Source organism: Molothrus aeneus, chromosome 4 (genome assembly GCF_037042795.1).
Source record: "Molothrus aeneus isolate 106 chromosome 4, BPBGC_Maene_1.0, whole genome shotgun sequence".
NCBI lineage: Eukaryota > Metazoa > Chordata > Aves > Passeriformes > Icteridae > Molothrus > Molothrus aeneus.
The window spans coordinates 24,020,078-24,044,828 of NC_089649.1; the positions used below are offsets into that span (position 1 = coordinate 24,020,078).

Consider the following 24,751-nt stretch of genomic DNA (forward strand, 5'->3'; position numbering starts at 1 on the left):
TAGCCACAGGGCTCAGCATTTTGCTGTAGAATTCTCATTATTGAGTACATTTATCAGACTAGCTTCCACCACACTTACCAAGGAGTGCCTTCCCTATCTTTAGTACCCTCATATCTGATTTGCATTTAAGCAAAAACTTCCTTTTAAAAACCACATGCCATTAAGAACAAAACAAAGCCAAACCACAGCTACTGAATTAAATGTAAAATGTGCAGGTTCCTGCTCTCTACCATCTCACCTTCTTAATTCCTAAATTGGCTCCTTCCTTTGTACAAGACTTGCTGCGTCCTTTTTCTAGCTGTTATCAAACTCTAAACCCAGCAAATTCATAGACCATTTTTAAATTGTGTGGGAAATTTCCTTCTCTGCTAAGCCTGCCACTCTGTATGATACAGCAATCAGTCTTGCTGATGAATTCTAACATTAAAGCCAAATTACTAAACACTCTAGTGAAATTAGGTGCTGCCAAATTAATTCCTTATGTTTCCACTTGAAGAACAGCTACTGAAGAGGTGCATCAGGTCAGAGTGAAGAATAGCCAAAGTGCTTAACACCCACTGTAGCTTGTTTTTGACTTCCTGTGGTGTTTGGTCCCTCTGAATATCACCACTGTTCTTATCTCACCTCTCATTCAGAAATGGGAGAACAGCATGAGCCCACCACTTGTCACAGAACCCTGAGCTGGTCACAGCTTTGCAGAACCACAATCCAGACCTCTTCCATAAGTGAGTTCCCCAATGAAGACTGGAAGGCTTGAAATAAAATTCTTAAAAACAAATAAAATATATCAAACAGGTAATACTAGATCAGACCCCTAAATCAGTAAAACCTCAAAATTACTAGGGCTGAAATGGAAAGGTTTATGTACCTGTGATTATATAAAACCCTTGGTTTGAGACTGACAGTGGCTTTTCTGGATCAGAGCAAATGCTGCCTAGGCTTCAACGGTTTTTAAGGGAAATGGCAGACAAATAAAAAAATCTAATAGATCTCATTGTTGCTGCCAGCTGGGATATCCTGCCCAGTCTTTTGGCACTTAAGTGTGATCATGGGCAGTGTTAGTCCTAAAATCTCAGGTTCCGAACATTGAGATGAAGCTAACTACCCAAGTCAGCACAAATCCCAGTTTTACTACAGGTGCTTAGGAAAACTCTTCTTCATACTATCAAGTGAAATTTGTGTACCTTCAGCTTCCTAAAGCTTTTCCTTCACACCTCTGCAGTGTGAAACATGGGAGCATGCAATGCCCCTTTGGAAGGAAGGAAGAAGATGCAGCTTCACAGGTGGTCTGAGTTGGAAGAGACCTTAAAGATGACCTAGTTCCAAGCCTCATGCTGTGGGCAGGGACACTTTCCAATAGACCAGGTTACATAGAGTCCCATCCAGCCTGGCCTTGAACACTGCTGGGGAGGTCAAACCATAACTTCTCTGGGCAGCTGGTGCCAGTGCCTCAACACCCTCATTGTAAAATGTTTTTCTTATATCTAGTCTGAACCTGCCCTCTCACAGTCTTAAGGCATTATCCCTTGTCCTATCCTTCAAGTCCCCTGTAAAAGTCCCTCTCCAGCTTTCTTGTAGGCCCCCTTTGGGCCCTGGATGGGGCTGTAAGGTCTTCCCAGAGGTTTTCTCTCGCTGGCTCTGACATCAAGCTGGTAGGAATGGGATGAGCTGAGTTTCTTCTCCCCTTCAAGTCAGCAGACTGTGACCTCCTGTGCACCCTCCCACACAGAGTGTCCTGCCATGCCCTGTTCCCCTCCTGGTTCTCCCTGGGGCTGCTCTTTTTGGCAGTGGCTGCTCCTGGCCCCACTGACTCATCAGCTGCTCCTGTACAAGCTGTGGGCTTCTGGTGAGTCTCGGCAATCCTCAGGGGTGTCCCTAGCTCAGCAGACCTTCCTGTACATCTTGATGCCCTGCTCTGCTGTGGAATGCACCTTGTCTCTGCTATTTGCTTTGGCAAGTCCTCAACCCATGGCTTCCCAGTAGGCAAAGGGATTAATCAGGTCCTTGGGGAGAAGAAGGGAGCACTTGAGGGAGCTCCAGACCATGCTCCATTCTGGATGTCAGGAAAACTCAGTGCACTTTTATGGAATCCAAGAGGGAACTGGAGAAAACCCACAAGTTAAGAAAGCTGCGAACAGAGACTTTTCTGTCCTGGGGAAAAGGAGACTGAAAGAGAATATGAGTCTCCAAATAATTAAAAGGCTGCTGTCTCTGGAGCAAGACAAGCACAGTAATAAATTTATGAACATCTTTCTAAGGACAAAAATAATGAAGCACTGGAAAAATACCACCCAGTGAACCTGTGGCCTCTATGGAGTTTTTAAAGCAGGTTAGATGAGCACATCCTGAGATCCTTCCAGAAACAAGGCTCTACACAGACACCTGGCTATCACAAGGTAAATGATAAAAATATAAAGGATCTTGAAAGGCAGAGATCCAAGAGACATATATGTAGTGCCATTTACTAGCTAGCTTGTTTGTGCCAGGAGACGTGAGATGGAAAAATCTAAATTGCTGAAAATGGCCAGTCACACAAAAGGATGGCACTGGGATAAAAGCATCGACCAGAGGAAACAATACTATGCTTTCTGTCTCTGCCAGAGACTCCTAGTATGATCATGGGCAAGTCACTTCATCTTTCTGTGCTGTTATTTGTGCAATGAAGATAATGATAATTCCTTTATCTGTACAGACTTGAGGGGCAGCAACTAACCATTCAGGTGCTGCCAGCACAATCTTTGCTTTGGCCTGCAGGCACTGCCGTAAGGCAAATAAAGAAAAGAAGGAATACCTGCAAGCATTACTCCTGACAGCTGGTTTCTTCTATTTAAATCACAAGCAACTTGGTGATGTCACACTGAGCTCAAACACAGAACAAAACCCCTATGTGAGTGACAAAGAGGAAAATTGTGGGGAAATTTGTGGCAAAGGCTTGTTTCCATAATTTAATAACTCTCTCCCACTTCTGTTTCCAAGTGGAAGCACTAGTTCTGCGCTTAAAGACAAGCACTGTGCAAAATTGCTTTGCTGAGGGAGAACTGCAGAGTCCGCGACCGAGCAACACAAGCTCAGGATGAACACCAACCTTTAGAATGGGATAAATGCAGCTGCATATGAAAGCATGGCTTTTGACTCTCCCACCCTGCAGAGGCATCGCTTTTCTGCAGGAAGCAAATACAGACTCTTCTGACAAAATACAGCAGGCTTTTTCAGTCCAGTTAGTTTATGAAGGTGTTGATGAGACAAACTCAGAATACACCAGAACATTTCTAACATGAAAACCCAATTTAGGGACTGCACAGAGACTCTCTAGTCCAATTTTTCCCCTTGGTGCTGACAGGATATGTCCTAAGCCCTTGTCTACTTAACTGGGTCACCACAGGCTGTGGAGCTCAAGGCAATGCAATGGTACAAGGAGAACAGCCTGAACATCTGAGGGGGGTGGGATTGCCACCCAGAAGCTAATGATCCCAGCAGAGATTCTGGCTGTTTCATATGGCAGCTGCACATGCACTCTCTAATGTATCCTGAGGCTTTGGTGACATCATCTCACTCGGCATTCCCATGACTTTGTAGAAAGATGGAGGAAAGACAGGTTTCACTGCATCCAGATTCCTCTCTGGGTTCACAACCACTCTAGCAGGATTTGGTTTTGGCAAGTTCTCCTTATACTGCTCACTTGCTTCCCCTCAGCTTTGCGACTGCCAGAAGAGAAACAGGCATTTTAACATCAGTCACTGTGGGTTCCTCCTTCTGAGGAGTTTCTTGGCTCTCTTCTCCAACTTGGACCAGGGAATGACTTGGATAGATGTAAGGAAGTGCCCTAGTCCTTCCAATTTTCTCATCTTCATCGTTATTCAGTGAGTGGACTAGACCACCAAAAGACTTACTGAGAATTAAAATACATGTATGTATGTCACCATAGATGCAATACATAAAACACTTGCCTGTTTGGTAGCACCCTGCACATTTGTGACTCTCCTTTGACCAATCTTTATGCTGCAAGTGTTCATTGCATCTAGTGGCTGGCTGAAATTGTGCCTTGAAGACGTCTGAAAGTAGTCCAAACAGCAGATGACAGGATGGCATGGCATACTAGGGCTCACTGCACCAACACCAGCTGCTCACAGGCATTTGCCTGTCTCCTTCACAGGACTGTGATGACATTATCTGCCACTTGCTCTTGGAAAAAAGCAGCTTCCAGCACCACTGAGAATTACCCACCCAGTACAGATGGGAGCTCATGAAGATTTTCCTTCAGTCGATGCCTTGAGTCATCTGCAGGGGTATCATCTCAAGACCAGACATGCACAACAGTTTGCATGGGTTCAGGGCTCAGGCTGCTGAGATTGAAGAGACAGAAATCAAACCATACAGGTTCCCCACTATTCTGCTCCCCAGGTCGTTGCCTATTAGCATGGCTCTCTCTTCCTAAATGTTCCCTGCATAAATGTGAGATTATAACAGTAAGTGGCATTAAAAACGTGAATGATGAATGCCATGCATCAGGCAGGATGATTAAATAACTATGTGTAGATTCTGGGGCATATTAGCTTCTCTGCCTTCTGACACGATAATTGATCATCCCTAATCTATAGCAGAAACAAAACAGAGATTACCTCCTCTCAAACAATTCAGCTTCTATTCTCCTTTGTTCATTCCCCCAGCCCCTCCCTCACACAAGGGGGAAGCCCATTAACTAGCTCTAACAGTTTTTAATTCAGTGGTATTGAAAATGGGATCCTAGCAATGCACGTAATTGATCCCATTTCACAGGACTGCCTTCCAAGGAGCAGCAAAGGTGAAGCATTCACATTATCAAGGTCACTGCAGTGAATGCAAGAATAACAAAGACTTGGATTTGCATCAGGATTCAATTACAGTGAAGTATACAAATGTTGCTAGACTGCTCCCCCAAAATGAGGAGTACTCTAAGAGAGCTATACACAGCTAAGTAGAATTAATAAAAAGAATAACATTTTAAATGGTTTTGTTAAAACCCTGTACAAATACAGTGGACTCAAACAGAATGTGTTTTATGTTCATTTAACTTGAATTTGTAAATTTATAGGCAGCAGGTAAAGCAAGATAATTTTAAATCAATATACCTAGATCTTAAGGCCAAAAGAGATCATTTAGCCCTCCCACAAAACACCACTGACTTTTCATCTTCCTTTAAATCAATAACAATTCAGTCCTGAGGGCAGATTACCAAACTTCACCACACAGTAGCTTGCTGCTCCATCATGCCACTTGGTTAAAAGAATAAAACATTTTAAGATATAACTGAACTTTGTTCTAGAAATTAGTACTGAAGAAAAAAATTTGTTTAAAAAAAATCAATACAACAGTTATTGAGAGAATGAAGAACAAAAGAGAAAAGGACACTTTTAAATATAGATATACACACATGCACACTTCCATAAGCCACACAGGAAAAAAAAAATCAAGGAGAGGCTGAAGAAAGGATGTATGCTTTGAGTGTAGTTTTTAAATCTCGAAGACTGCCAGTAAATTTCCAAGAAATTTGGCAAGATTTATCAGTTCATAAAAATTACAAAAAAGCCTGATTTTACAAGGCCTGCAGATACTGAACTATCACATCTGCTCAGTGGGAACTGCCCACATGCATTTTTATGCTCTATAGCACTGCAGTGTACAGAATTCAGCTCTGTGGATTACCCTCCTATGGGCCTGTTTCTATCAGTGAAGAATGCATCTGAGGAAAGAAATAAATTTTGCCCAGTGTTATCATCCACTTGAACTATCACATAACTAAGAAACAGGAAAAAAAATTCCATCCAGTCATTCAACTGCCAAGCAACTGCTTGCAGAGACTGCTTACTTTGTGTGGTATTCAATCACTTCATTTACTGTACTCCAACCAAAATTTCTCAAAAGCCATTAATGCCAGTCTAACTTCTTGTGCATCACTCTGATAAGAACTTCATATTACTTACTTCCTTCTGCAGCTAAATGGAAGGAATGCTCACTACACAGGCACATCTTACCTTGTGTCTCAAGAAAGACACTGCTATCATCCTTGCATGGTTTCCAGTGGTTGGTTAGTCTGGTGTCTGCTGCATAAATATGGACCACAGGTTCCCTCTGGATCACCAGGATGCTGCTCATTTTAAAGCTGCTTGAGCTAGCTGCATTCTCTTTTGTTTATTCTAAGACTATGGCCTTTAAAGTCTGAATGTGACATTTAAAAGGCCCAGTAAATGCCATATCCTCTCTCAGCCATGAACCTTGTCTAACACAGCAGTGTATTATGATCTCAGTGATCTAATTCTTGAGATAATCTCTTTACTAACAAGACCCAGGATGGCCACTATGATAAAGCTCTGGGAACTGAAAAAATATCTCAGCCAGTGACCCAATAATAAATCTGGTGTTCTGCTTCATCTTTTCCTCAGTAAAGCATGTCAAATCATATACTACAACTATATACTGAGTGACCTGGGCAAAAGGATTTTCAGAATGTGGGGAAGACTCTGCATTGATAAAACAACAAAAATCAGAATGATGGCACTTTCATGCACAAGATAATCTTGCCTCCTCAATACCCTGGGGAAAAAATTATGTCTAAAGACAAAATTTCTAGAGCCCAAACAGAAACACAAGAGCAGCTGTGAAGACATCCAGAGAAAGAAGTGTGGTGATCAAACCTATCTGAGACATCAGGCCGTTTCTTGCATTTATCTGCTTGAGAAGCTACTCACCAACTTCATCAAAAGTAGCTTCCACACCAGCAAGACAAGAATTTGATCCACTATGGGAAGGCAAAATAAAATACATCCCTCCAAGTATTGAATTAGCCAAAGAAATGAATGAAACAGAAGACCACTTGGACTTATGGTCAGCTGCAGGTTAACACAGAGAAAATCTGCCCTTCCCTTTTGGAAGAGATTCTATTTATGGTCTTGTACTTCAGTCCTTCATCAGGAAGGACCCAGGTGTACACCAGGATTCAATCCCTAACCCTGTATTCCTGTGCAGAGCTCTAAAAAGCAGTCAAGATCCATGGGGACTAAAGGAAGGACACAATAAATACGTTACATTTATGTCTCCACCTTGAATCCAGCAAAGCACAGTGCCACTAGACCCTGGTGACTTTTGGTCTCTTCCTGGCCCTGCTTATGAACTGATGGGTGACCTTGGGAAAAATCACTTTACTCTCTTCTGCAGCCTATAAATGCAAGTGCAGGAAGGACACTCCTGCTGCTCACAAAGCACTACCAGGCTTGCAGTTAACATCTTCCACTGCAGCATGTATACTCTCATCTTTGGTGGCAGCCTTAAGCCTGTGGTTAAAACAATCTCTCCCCTGAGATCTTATTTGCCTATTCCTTCCCAAACATTTAATTAAAAAGCCCTGAGTGATGAGTTTCTAGCTATGATCTTTTACTGAAAATCATCTTCCTTGGCAAGTTGTTCCTATCTTATTCCTCGACACGACTTCCAGACTTGCTTATTTTTGCAACATCCTGCTTCTACTTTCTTTGATGGGGCTGACAAGGGAACATGTTTGAATCCCTACAACAATTTTTTTCTCATTCAAGGTGGCAGAGCCCTGTACCTGTGATATGTATCTGGAGTTACTTCACAGGCCTTTTCTCAGGGGCTCCCAAGAGTCGAGGTTTCTCTCCTCCAATGCTGGCATGCAGAAACACCCTGCACAACAGAGCACAAATGGAACACTCCTCCCTCCTGGACCTGACCACTTTATTTATTTTTTTTTTTTTTTTAAGGTGTGTAAATAAAACAGGCAGAGGTGAATATTGCAGCCAGCAACAGCTAAACCTCTGAAATGCACAAATATCAGGAACCCACAATATTATTGCAGCAGGGCTATGGAAACCATCTGGTGCCTCTCCAAGGGTTCTCCATCGCCTGATGTTACTACTGCTTGGATGATGGGAGCATTTCTGACAGGCTCTTAAGCCTCCTAAACTAGATTATCTATATGCAGCATACAGCAAAGCTACAGATACTTCCTAATGGTCTGAAGTGCCAACTTCCATGATAAATATAGGCATCCTATGTGCAATTATGCCTGCATCTTAACAGCGTTGAGACGGCTGCAAGATACTAATTACCAAGTAAGAATTTGGCAATTATACTCCATCATACCTTCCTCCTGACACAGCTACTTTTAAATAAACAAGGATTTGTTTTCAGTATCACCAAAGAAAGAGGAGTTTCCTCCTTTGCTTTGTACTAGCTTACCAAGTGTGATCATGGAATCAAAGAAGAGAAAAACATTCCATATGCTGAAGTACTGCCGCTGCTTCACTGAAGCCATTTCACTGCTGTTTAAGAAACACTGTCAACCCTTTTAGGAATCAGGGGGAGGAACAATGTTACCTGAAACGAAAGCAATCTCACTAGCCAGTCCCTCCTATTCTCCAGCCAGAATTTCAGTGCTTGTCATGAACTGTCTGCAGACTTACCTTTACTTTAATTACCACTACCACAAGATCCAAAGTATTGCCCGTTTCTCTAACGCTGATGTTGTTAGGTAAAGCCTCTTACCTGCACCATCTATGGAGATACTGGCAAACAGCTTACACCACAAGTAAAGAGTACAGAGAAGCTTCTTTCTGAGGGGTGTAATGAGAGAATTGTGCCAGTGCCATTCAGACATGAAGGCACTGTCCTTGCAGTGAAGTCAGTGGCAAAGTCCCTGGTTTACTACAGTGCAGAGGGAATTAAGCCAGTGCTGAGCAATTGAGGTATCTCCCCTTTGAGTGTTACCTCCTGACATAAAAATAAATGGGCATCATGGTCATCTGCATAAGAAGCTGTTTAGGTGAGATTATAGCAAGGATAATTCAAACCAGTCCAAACCATTCTATGACTCTAAATGTGAGAATCTGCAGAAATGTGAAAGGATGTGCTGATGACAGCAATATTTTCCCACTATTCATGCATCATGGAGACAAATATTGTGATCGGTCTCTGTCTGCCTTTTCTAGAGTGCCATTTTATGACACAGTTAATGAATTAGCAAAAAAAAAAAAAAAAAGGAAAAGTAACAGCCCTGTATTGCAGCAATTGCAAATGATCTTTGACTTCCATCTTGGAAGAGGAGTACCAGAGGCCTGTGTTTGACCCCTTTATATGCATTTTGCTTGTGATGGGGGGAGGTGAAAGGTAACTTGGAGTAAGCATCTAAAAATATAAGTGTGCAAATGATGCCATGACATACGACTATCTTTTTTACCATAATCCTTAGCCATAGATTTATCACCGTGCTCTTAAAACATGCTGTACATCTTTTCGTTCATCTTCTCACCCCTACTTTCCCTTCTAATTGGAAGTCAGTCTGTGAAACGTAATTAAAGCCCTCATAAATACTGCCAGCAAGTGCACCCAAGCAACTACTAACATCTCGGAGAAGACCTCATCAACCTCTGCTAGAATACAGACTAATGTATCTTCTCACACACCCCCCTCAGGATAGGGAAGTCAATCTTCCCACCTTCCACATAATTAAAGTCATCCACACTATGTACTTTTCCTTCACCACTCCCTCCCCTTCTCTGACACATGTATTACCCTGTCATCAGCTGCTTTCCTTTCATTTATTCTGTTTCTAATCACTGAGCAAAATTCAGTATTTTTGAGAAGACCTGGAGTAGTCCTAGGCATCTGCTCAGTACCAGGTCTCTTCTATTAGAAGACAGCACTTTCAACTCTCCTTTAAGAGGGATTATTTCCTGCAATCTACAGAGTTTATTCATGCCTGGGAGTGAAAAAAAATACCCTTTTCCATTCACAGTAAATGACTGTGACATTAACAATGAAATTCAATGGTACTTCAAAGACTCCTATGGGCCCTAAAGGTTGTGCAAGGCAGCCTGGGGACTGAATAAAGCCCAGTTAACCCAACAGGTGGCTTCATTTGCTCTGTGAAAAATAGCTGCTGCTTCTCTTGGAGAGGAAAACACTCCTCTACTCAGCCAAACGGCAGCTGTAAAATTGTCTGACTTGCGGCATCTCTAAAGTTTTCAAGCACCCTCATGGCAAAGGAAGAAGGCAGTGGCTGGTCTGCGTGCCAAAGCTCTCCTCCTGCTAGGGCAAAGTGCACAGAACTTCCATGGGCCACTGGATCATGAGCCATGTGCATGCCTCATCCCCAGGATCATTACTTCTGTGAGGCAGAGTAGCTGGAGATGGAGACAGGGAGGCAGGAGGCCTGATAGTTCCATACTTCAGATATTTGTATATTCTCCAAAACAGCCCCCTGGGCACCTGCTTGGGGCTCAGCCATGGGGACCAGGGAGCAGAGGGCAGTGTGACCCCAGAGCCTGACACAGCCCCTGGCTGGGAGGCAGCCACCTCACCAGTCCCTGGCAGATGGGCTCGTGATCCAGATTAAAAAGTTGAAGAGACGAAGAGAAACTGGGAGGAGCCCCTGAATCTCTGCTAAAGTGCTCAAGTGGATAAACACAGTGCCAGTGTCTTTAGCAGTTTGTTCCTGCTATCACTTGATTTTAAGTGCTTTTTTTGGACCCTCATCAGTGAACAGCTGCCAAGTCACTCTAAATACTATTACTGTCAGAGGCCAAATAAAACTCAACTGTATTTACTGAACAGGTAGCAATTGCTCTCTTGCTAGATACCAAATCAAACCGAGCAGGATTTTAGTTACATTTAATTGCCTGGGCACTGGAATTTGTAACAGCTTGGAATGGACACTGTCACATTATTAACAGCTCCCTTTCTAGAAGACAAAGCACAGTTCACCGAGCAGATGTATTGAAGGTAACACCTTGCACTCAGCTGGACTTGGATCAAAGATTGTCTCTCCTGACAGAAGGTGCAAAATAGGAAAGGAGGAAATTTTCACTATTGCAAGCAATTAAGACTGGGACCAAAGGGGCCCCCTGTCACACATTTCCCCAAGCTATTCAACACACTTTAGCTCACTAAATGCTTTGGATAAATACACTGTTGTCTGACATTTCTATCTCTAGTGCTGCAGTGAAACTGAAACCACATTCAGAAAAAGCAATCCCAAACCCAACAGCCCATCTCCAGTGGACTCTGGCCAGCCTCTTTTTTCTGCTCTTAAGTTAGTTTGGCAAACAGGTTAGGAAACATTTCCAATGCATCTTAGGGCTCCAGCCCTACGGGAAGAGTTCAGCAGGGGGAAGGAGCAGCAAGAAGAGTCCCAGTCCTGGTGTGTGTCCTCTAGCCTGTCACACCACACCTCCATGCCCCAGTTCATCCATTAATGAACCAGATGCCTGAAAAACCTCCCTGATGAAGGCAACGCATAAAGTTTTAGGCATCGAATTAGCAATTTACTGACATTAGGTATCCCTTCCAATGACGCTGTATCCATCAGGTCTGCGTACAAGAGAGCTGAGCCAACTTTCATTAATTTGCATAATGACTATGTATTTAATTTCCCCATTTTGCCCTAAATGAAGAACAGGACACTGTACAAACTGAATTTAAAATAGCACTTCTCATTCACTGACCAATATCAGAAGACAGAGAAAGAGTGTGAGGCCACAACAGATGCACAACTGTTACTAGAGCACAAACAACATTTTCAACTGACTAATTTGGGGGATTTGTTTTGATCTACAGAGATGTTCTGCAGGGGTTGCAAATAGCACTTAAAAAGCCTTCAGGGCTATTTGACTCTGGCAGAAGTCCCCCTTGAAGCTTCAGCCAACATGTAGCAAAGGGTTTGGTGCAGCACCTCTGTGGAAGGCACTGGGCATTTTGTCCTTCATGCACTCCCAGCTTTGCTAGTTGCTGTCTGCAGTTTTGGAAAAGGTGGAGATAGGTCTGTGCCCTCATGTGCATCCTTACCCAGACATCCTCCAGCTCCTTTCCATGTCCTTGCAGGGGCTGAGTTCCATCTGGGACAGAGGGATGTACAATAAATTAAATAATCCAGTCATTTCTGCAGTGATAGTCTTCCAGTTTACTGAACTGGGTGAGAGCACCTCTCTGTGGAAACTGTCCTTGCATGGCCAGGTGTTTAAAGGCTCAGACCATAAGTCTCCAACAAGGACAGCAAACAATTTCATGCTCTTGGTGCCACCCCTCAGGAGAACAAGGCAGAACCGTGGAGCTTCATGGCTTAATGATCCAAGCAAGAGCCCATTGTGGGGAAGGCAGAGCTCTGGAGATGACAGGATAATGTGTGGTGCAGATCAGCCCTCCTGTAATAAGCCACACTGATGCTGAACTGTGTGGAAGGCAACTCAGGAAATAGAATAATTAATAATCTACTTGGCTGAGCAGCACTTTCTCTCCTTGGATTGAGGCAGACTGCAGAAAGTTGGAAGGAAGCTACAAAGAAATGCCATAGCCTTGCAAACCTAAGGAGGGAGGGCAAGCCCAGGTTTGTGCTTTTACCTGATTCAACTTTGCTTCCTTGTGCCTCCTGTAGGATGCACAAGATTTGCACAAGCACGGAGGGCAATTGTGCTGTGTATTCCTGGGAAGGCAGTGAGCAATGCTAGTGCCCTCCACTGGCATTTTCCACCTAATTCTCCAAATTTACTTTTGAGGCATTGTTCTCTCTCTGCAGAGCCCAGGGGCCAGATGCAAAAGGCTCCTTGTATCACTCTGCACACCCACCACCTCTGGCCAAAACCCACAGGGCAGATTTTGTCAAATGCATAAGAGAATTTGCTAATTTTTCTATCCATTTCCCCACACCAGCGCTCTCTCCATGGGTTGCCAAAGCACTCAGAGGATCAGTCCAGTGTGGCTGGCCCCCCTGCACAAAGAGCAGTGGTTCACTCCAGTTTCCTGCACTGCAGCAGAAAAACCCTCACCCAGCACCACCATAGCCAGTGGGTGCTCCACATCGATTCGTACAGGGCCTTTTGATCAGAGTTTGTTTTCTTAGAAATTGCCAAGCCCGAAAAAAGAGGAAAATAAATAAATAATAACCCTTCCCTTCTGGTGATTTCTATTGTACTGATCTAGCTGGAAATCCCATTAGTTACTTGCTTTTGATCACGACTGCTCCTCCAGGACCAGGAGATGCAGCAAGCATTCCATCACGCTGGCAAAAGAGCACATCTGAAGTGTGTTTTAATTAAAACCTTCCAGCTCTTGAGCTTTTTGTAGTATTTGCATGCAGCTGAACTTTGACCCAGCTGCTGTGGAAGAAATATCATTTATTGCTGGGTTGTCTGTCACCTTAGTGCTACTCTCAGCTCTTCAGATAGAGCTCTCCCCTCCCTGTCCCCACAGTGGGAAAAGAAAGGGCAGTAATCTGGGAAAAAGTACTAGCCAGTCCTACTACTTCTATAACATTAGCCCTTTGCAAGAAATACAAGTGTCAGAAGTAGCATTTTGGAAATCTTTCAAGGAATGAGCAAGGGATTTGCTGTCGAAATATACTGTAATAGCAACCACAACAGAAAACGTGGAAAAACATTCCAAGCCTCACTGAAACAACACCTCTCCAATGAGAAGCAATCCAGGGGAAAAAAGCATTTCAGCCTGATACTATAAACACTAACTGGGAACCTGTAATTCATGCACATTGAGAGCTGGAGCTCAGTTCTGGTACAGCAAAATCCTTCCTGGGATACAGAAGCCAGCTTGCTGTGTGGCTGCAGACACCAGGCACAACAGCAACCAAGGGAAAAAAATCTGGCCATATGAACAAATAAATATTACAAACTGCTAACTAAAGAAGGGTCATACTCATGGCAAAAGAAATCAGACAGAAAGAAGAAGGGACCAGAGAACTGCTGGTTCAGAGAACAGAGAACCACCCTCTTCAAATGTGGGCCCAGTTAGGCAGCAATTTGGCACAAGGACACGAAGAGTGAAAAGCACTTAGAGTGTCTGAGCTTTACCAAGCTCTCACAGATACCCACAAGGGTGGGTAATCTCTGTGTTCTGTCCAGCATGCGTCCTGCATATTCATACACACACAGATGCACAGAATCACAGAACCACTAGGTTGGAATAGACCTTCAAGATCATTGAGTCCAACCCATGCCCTAAAACCTCAACCAAACCATGGCAACCTCAAATGAACCATGGCACCCACGCTGCCATGTATGTACTTACACCTTCACACTCTTACAAATTCATTTGATTAGCATGATGGGTGCATGGGAGAGGAGAAATGCTCTGTGAAGCTGCCATACCCTGAGCAGTGTTTCTATAGCACAGCTCTTCAATGCACAACTACTGAAACACAAATGTCCAAACTCCTGTTTCCTCCACTGTTATATTTAATGTTTGAGGGAGATTACCATAAAGAGCTTACTTGGTTTGCTACTGCAGACAGAGAACAAGTGGGTTGTGTTATTAAATGCCTGCAAGTGTATTTCTCTAACAGCACTGAAAGTATTTTTACATTCTTTTTTTGGCTATTTTGGAATCCTGATGTCTTAAGAGTACTCTCCACAGTATCATTTATGCAGACTGTTAAAAATGTAAAACTACTTTTAATGCTAAAATCAGAGAAATAACATAGGAGACAATGGAATTACCAGCTTGCAGACTGAGATTAAAGAGCTGAATGGGACTATATCAGCAGAGAAATTCAAAAGCAACGTTCATGGGGGAAAAAAACAATCTATAAATTGATGTCATCTGGTCAGTGGAACCATTTCAGATGCTTTGCTTTTGGTCTCTGCCAGGTACTGTGCTCAGTACAATACAAAGAAAACTCCCTGGCCAAGAAGAATGTGTTTTAAGGGGATTAGAATTAGATTAGTATAAGATTACTTGGCAATGCTTTAAAAATATGCCAGTAAAATGGGAAATAAGATTTTAAACCAGCTCTATCACTCTTGTAATGTAACATGAGTAATGCCCTGCAAAAACACAAGTTTCTTAAAGCTCTGACCTTGTGAAGTTCTTACTACACGTGATTGCAGCATGGCCTGCTGTATGCTTTTTGGAAAAAAGTTAGTATTTGCTACTCATACACCTCTAAAAACCTGGTCTCAGATTGCCCAAGATTGCCCAATATCTGCTACTTTACCCCAAGCCTGAGGTGATGCTGCTGCTGGGGATTCTGGTGGCTCAGGGATGTTACAGAGCAGTGCCAATCCTGCTGGCCGCAGCATCTCAAGCCAAGTATTTGGGCAGCTCTCTCTCCCTCACACCCATCCGCATGCCACCATGTGGGTGCAGGCCATGGATTCATTTTCCCCAGGTATAACCCAGGATTTGCTTTTTGTACCTCATGCCTCACAAGTAGCACACTTTGAAGAAGAGTAATTGCTTCACCATAAAGATGTTTTGTCTCACTGCCACTGGGAGATGGTAAAACCTGCACCCTTCTGCACAATACACAATGGTTGTCATGAGCTGAATCTCATAATGAGATCTTCAGCATCCTTCTTTTTCTCTTTTTCAGGGGGAGGGTAGATAGAGACAACTATTTCTTACTATTTTTATTTTCATCTATAAGTAAGATGTTTTAATTTCATGTCAAAATTGAAAGGTCTGTCTGGAGATGCAGGAAAATTATTTTTATTTCATCTTTTATTGTCCTTATATATCAACCACAGGGTTGTCTCACATACTTCCAGAAAAAAAATGACCTCTAACTAAAAGTCATATTGTAATTTGGGGATTTTTTTTTCATATTCCAAAGACTTGTCTCAGTATTCAAGCATGTATTTCTAATATGTGAAGTATAACAAAAAGACTTATAACAACCATGAAAAAGCAGCAATTACCAATAGGGGAGTTGTAAATAAAAGAGTAAAATATTAATCTGATCCATAATTCATTTGGTAGCAGACATCCAGCCATCTGGGCTGGGGTGAACTCATGACTCCAGAAAAGGACGCTGGATGAAGATTTTGCATTCAGTGTAAATGCAGTCATCACCAAAAAACAACAACAACAACAAAAAATTGAAACAACCAACCTTTTGTACAGCACCAGCTTTCAGGTTTTACTTTGCCAGTGTGTTTGCTTTTCACAAGCTGCGATTGCATGAGATTGTGCTTCAAAAATATACCAAAATACTTCTTGAAGCTGATTACCAGCATATGCATGGAACTTGACAAATGAAATTATTCTCTTTCTGGCTGAACCTTCACTGGCAGACCAACACTAATTTTCACATCTCCCTGAACATGAAGGGTGTTCACAGCCAGCAGAAACATCCTGCTGCAAGGGGCAGTGCAGGGTGCACTCAGCTTTAAATAGAGACTATGGTCTCTGAGGCAGTACAGCTTACCTGCACATATTAAAACAGCCCCGTATTCACCCATCCTGGTATGGAAGACATTCTTTGCTTTTAAGATAACATTGTTCTAGGTTAAATGCTGCAATACCTGGGTTAACACGCTGGAAGCCAGTGCTGCATCTCTAAATGGCAATGCTTTCCATAGAGATGGGCAATTGCAAACCTTAAAGCCTCTATTTATGCCACTAATAGCTCCTCTCCGGCCAGTGTGAACCTAAAGCAGAGTTTAAACTACCAGGCATACCAAATTCATAAAGGATTGCCTGCAGCCATTAGAATTTTCTCAGAGTCCCTAAAATAATTAGACAAATTCATGCAAGAAAAATCCATTAACGGCTATAAAGCACAAAGAAGTGTTCCCTGGAGGTTGGAGAAAGCTCTAAGGAAGCCCTGGGATGTGTGTGCATCCTGCTCTTAGCCCTTCTGTGGTATCCACTAGTGACCACTGCTGGGAAGGTGGAGCAGCCCAGTGGATCAAGTATGGTTACAATGGATGTTTAAAGGCAAGCCCTGCCTAACATGCTGGCTGTGGAAAGGCAGTTTTTCAGAAGCAAGCATCTGCTTAAGCTTTTGCAGACCCTGGGCTAGCAGTTCTGGTTGAAAAGTAGAGCTGCAAGACCAGTCTTGCTTCTTGTGTGAGATGATGGAACATGATGCCTCTACTGCAGCGTGCCCTTGGAAATTTTCTGCTATTCCTGAAGAAAATAAGTAAAATGCTCCCTTCTCCACGCCAAACCAAACAAACCTGTGAAGACTTCAAAGTTGGAAGAATCAGACCCTGAATGTTACAGGACTTGAACCCATCAGTTCCCAAAGGCAATCTCTGGAAATGTGGTTCCCATCTCTTGCCTCATTTTCTGATGTCTTCTTCCCAGACTGTGCAGGGCTGCAGTCTCTTGAATTCAAGAGCATGCAGATACTGATGTAAGATTGCAGCAAGCTCTATGTTGCAGGTTTCCCTTTCCAAATCACCCTTGGCTGCTTTTCAAAGAATGTACCTCTCCTGACTGCTATGGAAAACACCTTCTCCCTTGCTCCCCTCCACTGCAGCATCCCAGCCTGTGCAATTAAAGGAAGGACCGTTGTTTTCAGCACACTTCCCCACTCCAAGAGCCTTCTAGCTGCTCCAAGCAGCTAGTGATTTTTGGTCAAGTAGGAAATCCGTAGCCATTCCTCCCAGACAGCATTACAGGTTGCCAGGTTCTGTCCTCCAACACCTTTGCTTAAAAAGCACTGCTGCTCCACAGGATGCAACTTCTATCTCTGGTTTGGCCTCAGACATGCAGACTTCTTGAGGCATTAGACATATTAACTCCTCCTCTGTTAGCAGGCACATCTGTACCTTTCTTCTCCTCTATGCCCAGAAGGAGGGCAAAAATATCATACAGGTCACAGAAGGGGTTTGAACAGTGGCTTCTAACTTTTCAAACAGAAAACAGGCAGGGGGTTTATCTAAAAACACACACAGAGAAGATCTTTAAGTGCAAAGGAGTCTGTGGCATCTGGGATGCCGGCAGGGGAACTGCCCCACTCTCATACCCCCCACCTCCAGGCCAGTTCTGTGCCTGAAGCCATTCCCAGCATGGGACTTGCTGACATCAAAAGCAAAGAAAATTGCTTGGCTGTTTAGGCTGGCTTAAAGTGAATACTCCTGGCAGGTTTTAAGCCTAGAAAGGTTTTAAACATTGCATCTTTCCAGTGTGCTCCTGCAATGATACAATGGGTGAGCAGGCAACCATGAATCAAAACTGCTTGCTCCCTATGGACCCATTAGGAGACACGCCTCTGACCAGGACGTCATGGTGGGTGCTTGCTGTACACAGGGCAGATAAGGTAAGAGACCTCAAGGGAGATGCACATCTCTGTCCAGAGCGACAGCATACCTTAATCATCCAGCCTGGTGAAAGCGCTGAGAAAAAAAAAAAAGTCATGCAGTTGTCACTTGAAAAGCAAACTTCAGTATTAACAGTACACACAGACTGCTCTCTGGGAACCATTTAAATAGGTGGAAGTTCCAAAAATATGAAAACTTGAGCAAAACCACGAGCAAGGGAAGGATGGCTAACTTGATGCTGTCATTGGCACTTATGAATTATTCACTGTGCTCCAGCCCACATGCATGAGGCACACTTCTTAACACACTGTGAGACTGCATTACAGATGGCTCCCTGCCACCTGTGCTGGTAAATCCCTTGGACACATATTTTGCAGCAGTGCCATAGGGGAAAAGCATGCTTGGGTCAACTCCTGTCCCTACAAAGGGAAGAAGGTCCTCTGTCTGCCTGCTGCACCTTTAGGGTAGCGACAACAGAGGCCAGCACAATTTCTATCTCTCACGGCTTGTGGCATTGCTCATCCTTCCTAGACACTTGTTTTCCAGCAGAAAATACCAGCAAAATCCCACAGAAACAACAGAGGGTTACAGGAAAATTAGTCCTGCATGGATCAGCCCCATCTCAAGTACTGCCAGGTCTCCAAGGACTGGGGGAACAGAAGAATGCTGGGGTCACCAGTGGAGATTAGCAGTCAGCCTCTTCTTGTGCACAAAAGTTTACTGTTCCCTCCCTCTATTTCCAAACTTGAGTTCAAAAGTTTGGAGTAAAATTAAATCAGTCTGAAAATGCCAGATGGATTGCAAGCACCGATTCTTTTACTCATTATTTAAATAGAGGAGAGAGGAAGGGGGACAAACTATTTTGGAGAGAACCACCTTTTTTTTTTTTTTTTTTTTTTTCAGGAAGGAATCCCTTTGAGAGTCTAACCAGAGGTAGCTTCTGCTGCCAAAAGCTGCCATAACCAGAAGAGGTGGTGCACATGAAGACTCACTGCTTGCACATTCTTTACAGTTCTGAAATGAGCATGGTCTTCATGGGATGGACAAAAGCCAAACCAACAAAACAGACCCTGGCATTTCTATGCAGTGCTGGGTTACTGAATATGTGCCAGCAGGACTCCAGCAGCCAGACCTATCCCATGGCATGCAATTTTTCAATTTCCTGCAGCCAACAGATCTTGTAGCAGGATTTCTCCTACTGCTGCAGTTGGCCTTGTGTCACTGATTCAACTTCATTAACCAGCCTCTGTGAAAATATAATCACCATCAGAAAACCTGTGCAAGGGAAAAGATGAGACACAAGACCTGCACCTCTTACAGATAATTCCAGGGGAAGGTAGGTGGCCTGAGACTCCCTGAAGCCAGATGTGCCCTGCCTACTCTTACTTGACTGTTGAAGTCAGTCTTTATATCCAGAATCACTGGGCATGGAGCACTCCATTACTTGCCTCAAAGGACATTTTTTGGCGGCACCTTAAAAAAACAGATTCTCACTTTCTATGCTTGGCAGTCAGTCAGGTTTGCAAAGTCCCTCTTTCCATCTGCTTTATTTCTGGCATGGGCACACCGATGATGGCCCAGGGGAGTGCTGAAAGAGCACATCACTGGGAAGGCCATTTGATGCTACAGCTCCAGCAGACAGGCCTGGCTCACCTCACAAATGCATGTTGGGACCAGCCAGAGAGACAAGGAAACACAGTCACCACTGCGTTCTTTACACTGCAGTTTGGTTGAATCTCCTGTTGAATCAACCATGAGAGCACACAGGTGCAATTTCAACATCCCACAGTGTATCAAACACCCAAGGCTTGATCCACTAATACCTCCTGTGATTGTGGCTCCACTAAGATAAACAGGGAGACTTAACCAGAAGCTACACTTACCTACTTGTCCTTAGCACAGGACATATTTGTCACAGGTTTCCCATTTCCTCTAAGAGACCTTCCAATACAAAGCTGCAGGTGATAACTGTGCAAGGGGGTTTTTCTTGGCCTGATGCACAGAGATGCAGCTACATGGATAAATTCTGCTGCAGCTATCTATGGAGAGTTTGGGACATAAGTCACAAACCAGTACCTTTTCCTCACTGATCAGAGAGGTATCAGCTCCTCATGCACAGCTACATTTACTGAGATTTATGTGGATTTAACGCCACACATCAGGGAAAATCCAGTGGCAGCAATGAAGGACCAATGCAAACCCAATAACAGGAAAATACACTTCTTCCAACAGCAGAGTTACTGGCAGCAGCCTTCACAACAGGAAGACAGTAAACAGCATTAGGACCATGACACCCACTGATCTGCACTAAACAGGTGCCTTTAATGGGTGTCATACTGCTGTCCTCTAATATTCCTCCAGCAGATTCCATGCCACATCTATCAGTAGCACTCCCAGCATGCCTTTATTTCCTCTCCTCAAGAAACATATGAATGATCTGTCCAACACTTCAACAATCCAGTTTAATTACCAGGACAGGTATCTGCACTTCCTTGCTGCTGGCTGCCAAGCCTGTGCACGTACACCTGGGTAGCAGGAATGAGATGCAGCCCTGCTCCAGCTAGTGTTTTTCTGTTCCACAGTGAGGATCTGCCAATCTGCATCCAGCTGTCACACTGAATTGCCCACCAGGTTTCCTGGCTGAACCTTGTCTGGAGAAGGCAGGGGGTGGCTCCAGTGATCTGTCAGCACAGTCCTCACAGTCTCAAACGCCACCTGTTAACAGTCCTGGAAGGGCTTCATGGTGGATAAAAGCCACTAAATTAAATGGCAGGAAGTAAGCCAGATAGGAAAAGGAAGAGACCCTAAAACACAGAGCATGAGGGACCAGAGAAGGATCGGTCAGTCTCCAGAGCTTTACAGAAGTTGTGTGATGTCTGGTGCGTTGATGCACACAGAAGGAGAAGTAATAATGTTCTTGCCTCCCATCATACCTCCAAGTGACAGGGGACAATGGCAACTCCATGCCTGTGTCCAAAGTGACAAGTCATTTCAACTTCTGGGCAAAGGAAGGGCAGACAGATCAGAGCCCTGGACAAAGGAATAAACCAGTCGACATGATCTCTGTCTGTACAGTGCAAAACCAAGAATAACACAGTATGATTGAAATCCTAGCCCTACTCTGTCAGGGAAGCAGTGACAACATATCATACCTCATCAGCCTGAACCCAGTCACTTTAGCATCACAGTGTAGAAGAGGGATTAAATTTCCTGAAGTCACTAAAACCAACTTTCTTAGGGTAATTGTTTGTAAAGTTTAGATGTTTTAGCCATTTTTAATCAAAATGGACTCTTAGAAATTTCCCTTTCCCAGCAGGAAAGACAGCCTTTTTTTCCTGGTTTAGTGGATGGATACACCAACCTGTGAAGAAGTGGAGGTACCTCCAAATAGCCTAATGTAAAAGGAAAAGTCACAAATCCTAAAAATGTGTCAGTGTCCTGCTTAAAGGAAACATACTGAAGACTTCAGTAATTATAACCTATGAGACAAGCACTGCCCACCTCCCACCCCCCATATTTGAAGAGGCCATAGTCCAGCCCTCCATCCTGGAGACTTCCACCCATTCCAAAGGGAGGTCTGCACTGGGTCTGACTGGCTCAGGCTCCCACCCCAGACATTCCCCCAGGTTGAAGATCCACTTACCTGCCTGGTTTGTGGTTACATTTACAGACACAAACTGCCGGGCTCCGGGGTTCTGGTCGGACACTCCGTTCACTGCCTCAATTTCAAAGGTATAGTTTGTATGAGCAAGCAGATCCACCATCATGACAGAGGTGTTTTTCAGGCCGGTTTGCTGGGGGAGGTACCTGACATGACCGCCACACGCCTCACACAGACCCGAGTGTGAGCTGCACTTCTTGCATGCAATATAATAAGACACATCTTTCCTTCCACCAGTATCAGCAGGGGGAATCCATTCCAGAAAGACACTAGTCTCGTTAACATTTGAGATGGCACTCCGAGGAGCAGAGGGGGGTCCTGGTTTGCAAAGTGAGAAAAACACATGGTAAAAACAGTATCATCAGTCATCCTGCTAGCTACTACTCTCTAGGCTGAAAAGAGATGTCCCCCTTGCTCATGGGGACCATTTGCAACAACACCTGAAGAACTGGGAAAACAGGGATTTGTTTTGAGCACCTTGCTCAAGAGATCTGTGTTGGGATGCAGTCACCTGAGTGGGAGGACAGGACACAGGGCTGGCTGAAACCCAAGAGGAGGAGCACTGCACCTTGGGGCATTGTCTCCGGTGCTCTCCTTGCTCTTCCTGCAAAGGGATTAGCAAGTCTTTGCCCTGTCCAAGTTCCTGTTGGCTTCACCAGGGGCAAGATTCCTCCTCCTTACCCCGCTGCCCCTTTCCCACTAACCCCTAGGTCCTTAAAAAAAGACACACACTGGAGTTTTCACACCACCCAGGTACTCAACTCAGATGCCAAATCTTTCCTCTGTATGCAGCCGCCTCTTCCCATCAGCCATTTGGCAGCAGTGAAACCAAAGCTTAGCTATCCAAATCACACTTAAGCGAGACGCCTGATGTAGCCCAAAGCAGATGGTGATCTACACGGGCCACTGGAAGCACGGCTGTGTCCAGCCACTCCATGGCAACCCTCCTGGTCCTGCCAGGCTGGTTACCCACGCCACATTTGCTTACTTTGCCAAGCCTCCCTGCTCAGGATGCCAGCATGGCACTTGGCAAGGCTATCCAAGGAAGAGCAGCTGCTGCAGAGGTACCAGAGCACCTGCACAAAGTGGGCTGCTTCTCCTCATCCTGGTGGGAAAGGCCACAGCTGGGCAAGCAAAGCCCACCTGGAGGCACCTTCAAGACTTGCTTCCTCGCAGAAGGTTTTTGTTTTGAACAGGCTTGTGTTGCAATGAAGGGCAAGCTGCAGATACACCCTGAAGACAATGTGAAAGGACAAGCAGGAGTCTCATGCAAGATATCCTCATGTTAAGTACTCAAGGAATGCTAATGAATGAGGAAGAAAGAGGAAATTTATCAAAGCAAGCCAGGATGGATTTTAGTCACAGACCACCAGTAACTATACAGCAAGGGCTGGGATTTTTGCAAGGGAAGGCAACACAGCACCCTCCTCTACAGTTTGAATGAAGTTGTCAAAACCCATGAGCAGCTCCTTGAAAAGGGTCCAATGAGTAGCTTCACTAGCTAGACATCCATATGAATCCTAACAGGGTGACTTAGGCTGTCATCTTCTCATTTTGTTGTGATAACTAAACTCGATTCGTTATTTAAAACAGGCAGTGTTGCAAAAATGAAATCACCTTATAAACCAGAAGCATTCTCCTCCATTTCCTTTTTCTATTTCCCTCTCTGAGTCTATAAAATTTGTAACACTGATAAACTGAAATACTGTAATGATTTCGACTCAAGCTGTTCTGATTCAATGAGAAACTCGCTGCCAGAGGAAATAAATAATCCTGATGTATTTTTTTTTCTTTTGTTTTTCAGAGGAAAAGCAGTGAAGAAAAAAGCTAAGTTGGCTTAGGAAATGCCAGATCATCTTTGTTTTGTTTTGTGATCCCTTCAGATCCCTACAAATAGGGAGCAATCCACTCCCAAGCTGCACCCCAGGGATGCAGCACTATTGAGCTAACAACACCAACATAGAGCCCAAGACAGGACTATTTTCTGCAGCATCATACTTGTACTGATATAATGGAAACCATGGAATTCATCACTGGAGCTGTATGGAGTTATATGTGCTGTACTTGAGGATTTTTTTGTATGTTTTTTACTGGTTAAATTGCCCTATTTTTTCTTCCACTGGATGAATGCCCTTTTGCTGATGCCAGTACTCTAGGAAAAAATAGAGAACTCAGGCACAAGAAACACTTACTGGACAATGTGTCTTTAACAGGGGATAAATTATTACTTTTGTAAAGTCACCAGAGGTTTTTACTTGCTTTGTACAGAAAAGTCAGCTACTCTTCTTGAGGGCTTAAAAACATCAGCTTCAGTGGAAATGCTTTAAAACTGGCTTTTGTAACCTATAAAATTAGTGTTCTCCCAGGGCCTCAGAGAAAGGTCTTTAGTAGAATCCTGAAGCTGTACCTGAATAAAACTTGGCTAAACCCCAGCTGGGAGAACAAAAAGGTGTTTTTACCTTCAGAATAGGGGGGGCCTAGATCTGCTAAGGTGGTTTAATTTCCAAACTCCTGTTTTCAAGGGCACAGATATTAGTCTACTCAGTTTAAAAAAGATCAATGTAATTTTAAAATTTGCTACTTTATACCCTTAGATTCACTCCTTTTGCACCACAGTTTTCTGACAAGAGGCAAACGCTTTCTGAAAACAAAAATATTTTAAAACAAAAGTATTTTCTTGATGGACAGCAAACCTGTTGTTTACTGATGCACATATTTTAAAAATATAACGTAAGAGAGAAATTACTCTGAAGATAGAAATATATGTATGTAAACACTTAAAGTTAACTGTAAAGTTTTTGCAAGTAGACTATTACAGTAAATACAATAAAGTCTGCGATTTTTCCCATGTGTCTTAATACTACAAATATTTCCCCAACATGCACTGAGAAACAATAAAGCTACTTGTAAGAGACATGAGGAGAAAAGGGTGGAACTGTTTTGCTTTTAAAGAGATGTTGTGCAAGGAACTGAAGCTAGGATTACTTAGTTAAGAAGAAACAAAATGCAATTACTTACTGGAAGATGCATAATAATATTAAAA

General features: G+C 43.6%; 1 protein-coding gene across 7 annotated transcripts in view; it reads right to left on the reverse strand.

Annotated features, from left to right (window-relative positions):
* The window catches only part of EPHA5 (EPH receptor A5), a 193,056-nt gene that overhangs the window by 59,270 nt on the left and 109,035 nt on the right, over positions 1-24,751 (reverse strand). For 6 of the 7 annotated variants that reach the window (XM_066548095.1, XM_066548090.1, XM_066548093.1 and 3 more), the window contains exon 5: positions 21,691-22,026. The exons of the other annotated variant lie outside the window; for it this stretch is intronic. In XM_066548095.1, coding sequence (XP_066404192.1) covers positions 21,691-22,026 — 336 coding nt within the window. The remainder of the gene's footprint in view (positions 1-21,690; positions 22,027-24,751) is intronic. 7 annotated transcript variants of the gene reach the window in all.